General features: G+C 37.9%; 1 protein-coding gene across 1 annotated transcript in view; it reads right to left on the bottom strand.

Annotated features, from left to right (window-relative positions):
- The window catches only part of LOC106511251 (von Willebrand factor A domain-containing protein 8), a gene marked incomplete at its 5' end in the record, with an annotated part of 13,676 nt that overhangs the window by 9,648 nt on the left and 1,632 nt on the right, over nucleotides 1–2,396 (bottom strand). The window contains 2 exon segments of the mRNA XM_014000001.1: nucleotides 832–988; nucleotides 1,352–1,460. Coding sequence (XP_013855455.1) covers nucleotides 832–988; nucleotides 1,352–1,460 — 266 coding nt within the window.

Genomic DNA, 2,396 nt, shown 5'->3' with positions numbered 1-2,396 from the left:
CCTCACAGGTACCTACCTGACCCTAAAACTAACCTAAACTCAATTCACACCTTGGTCCTAAACCAAACCCCCAACCCACCAACGGCATTTAAACCAAACAGGGACTCAATTTAGGTCCCCAAATGTAGGATTTCTTTCTTAAAATTGCCCCCAAACATCACCAGAAACAACCCCCCACCCCACACACACATCCTTGTACTTCCATCAAACTGAGGAGTTTGTATTGACTTCCATTCACTTTTGTAATTGCATTTATGCCTAACCCAGACATTTCCCCTAACTTTAACCATTACTGGTCTATAGTTAACTCTAACCATTACTGGTCTATAGTTAACWCTAACCATTACTGGTCTATAGTTAACTCTAACCTGAACCAGAACTTAATTCACACCAAACCTCTAAACCTAACTAGTAGAACGCAGTGGAGCTGCAAAAAAGTGAGGACTGGGAAAAGGTCCTCACTTTACACCAAAGACCTCACTTTGATAGTAACTATTTTGCAAGTGGTTCTCACTGAGTAGCAGAAACAAGTACACACTTCCCAGTGGGATGCAACAGTATTAGATTCAGCCATCCAGGTGGGGATGAGACCAGCCTGTTTTTCTTTACCATGGATGAACCATCATATCTGGGATGCTGCAGACTCTTTCACCCCCATCTCCCCATCAGACACACACCTGTTCCAGATTAATTTACACATCAAGTTTTCAAGGAAGTAAAAAAAAAAAAACAGAACAAAAAGCATCAGCCCCAAACTTCAAAATACCCCTACAAGGTATCCTCACCTGCAGAGCACCTGTTTCCTGCACTGCAGTTGTTTTTGCCTCTCACCTTTGTTTAAAAGCCTTTTCAGCCATCTCACGAGCAGCTCTGCGGACTTCTTCTGGAACAGCATCCTTTTCAGCCTGGGAAACCTGGTAAACCTTGTGGCCGGCATCAAGGCGATAAGGACCCCCTTTACCCCCCAGTCCTGCAGTGTCTCTGCCACCTAAGGACAAACATGTCCAAGTTTCATGATGACACATTACCTTGCATTCATTATCATTACATCATCAACATTATCATTAGAGTTATTATTACTGAGGATAACATTTATTGAACATTTACTTGTTTTCATATCATATTCACAAAGCTCGATTAAAACAACCACCTGCCCAAGAATTAAAACAGGTGGAGGGTTAGTGTCTTGCCTAAAGGCAACTAAGTAGTTGATGACAGAGCAGACCACCTCCCTCAATCTACACATCCTTAGAGATGATCAGTCAAAGTAACCTCTTTGTAAAAGTCACTGCAAGCTTTTAAAAAAAATTCCAGATGTCCATGATTCAGAAGCAGTAAGAAATACCATTACCTGTGCCTCCAGCCCACTGGTTCCCCCCAACATGAGGAGCATTGTGCGGATCAATCTTGCCATGTTTTGGACTCGACACATCCAGGCCACTGTCTTTCTGAACTGTGATCTGTAAACAAAACAAACAACAAAACAACTACATTATAAACCTAACTAAAACGAGTGAAATTGCATTTCTTATGAAAATACATTTAGAAAGCTGACTGAGTGCAGCAAACTGCTGAAATTTGATGAGGAAACTACAACTGATGGAAGTAGTTTGTGTGAGGGCAGAAGATGCAGAAGACAGAYTGACATTGAAGAGGATGACTCATTGTGGCGACCCTTGAAGAGGGAACAGTCAGAAGAAGAAAAATAACAACAACAACAACAAGAAAGTAATAAAGCACAAGCCCAAGGCTAAAATCAGTAAAACACTGCTTAAAAGCTTAAATCAGCAAATCAGTGAACAAAAGAAAACCATCAAAATAGTAGGTAAAAGCTTAAATAAGCACAACAGTAGCTAAAATCTAAAACCAAAATTTAAGATCGCAAAGTTTTTCAAGGATCTGAAATTTTCGATTCACTTCTATGAGTAGGGAAAAAGCAAACGAAATCAGAGTCAGCATTRACTCTATCAGGAAAATTTACTTACAAAATGTTTCAGATTACATGCTAGCTAAAACACTAAGAATCGAGGTTTCACCTTTTCCAGTATCGATTTGTTCAAGAAGGAGGTAAAGTTTTTGTTATGTTTTGTTGTTTGAAGACTATTATTGTTTCAATTGATTTATTTTAAAGAAGGGGCAGATATCAATAAGAATTTCTGCTACATTTCATTTTATTTGTGTTGTATTATCATTTGTTGTATGTATTTGTTTTGTTTTTAAATGAAATGAATAAATTTGTTTTAAAAAATTATGTTTTGGTTTAACTCAACTGAAATAGTACATGGGTATGGGATAAATTTTGTACCAGCAGGAATTGAATTTCTGAATTTTAAATTGAATGCATTGGTTTGAAAATGAATTTTACTATATTGAAACTGAATTTAATGATTTGAAAC

Source organism: Austrofundulus limnaeus, unplaced genomic scaffold (assembly GCF_001266775.1).
Source record: "Austrofundulus limnaeus strain Quisiro unplaced genomic scaffold, Austrofundulus_limnaeus-1.0 Scaffold2626, whole genome shotgun sequence".
In the NCBI taxonomy this organism is placed as follows: domain Eukaryota; kingdom Metazoa; phylum Chordata; class Actinopteri; order Cyprinodontiformes; family Rivulidae; genus Austrofundulus; species Austrofundulus limnaeus.
This window is presented reverse-complemented; position numbering and strand designations above follow the sequence as displayed.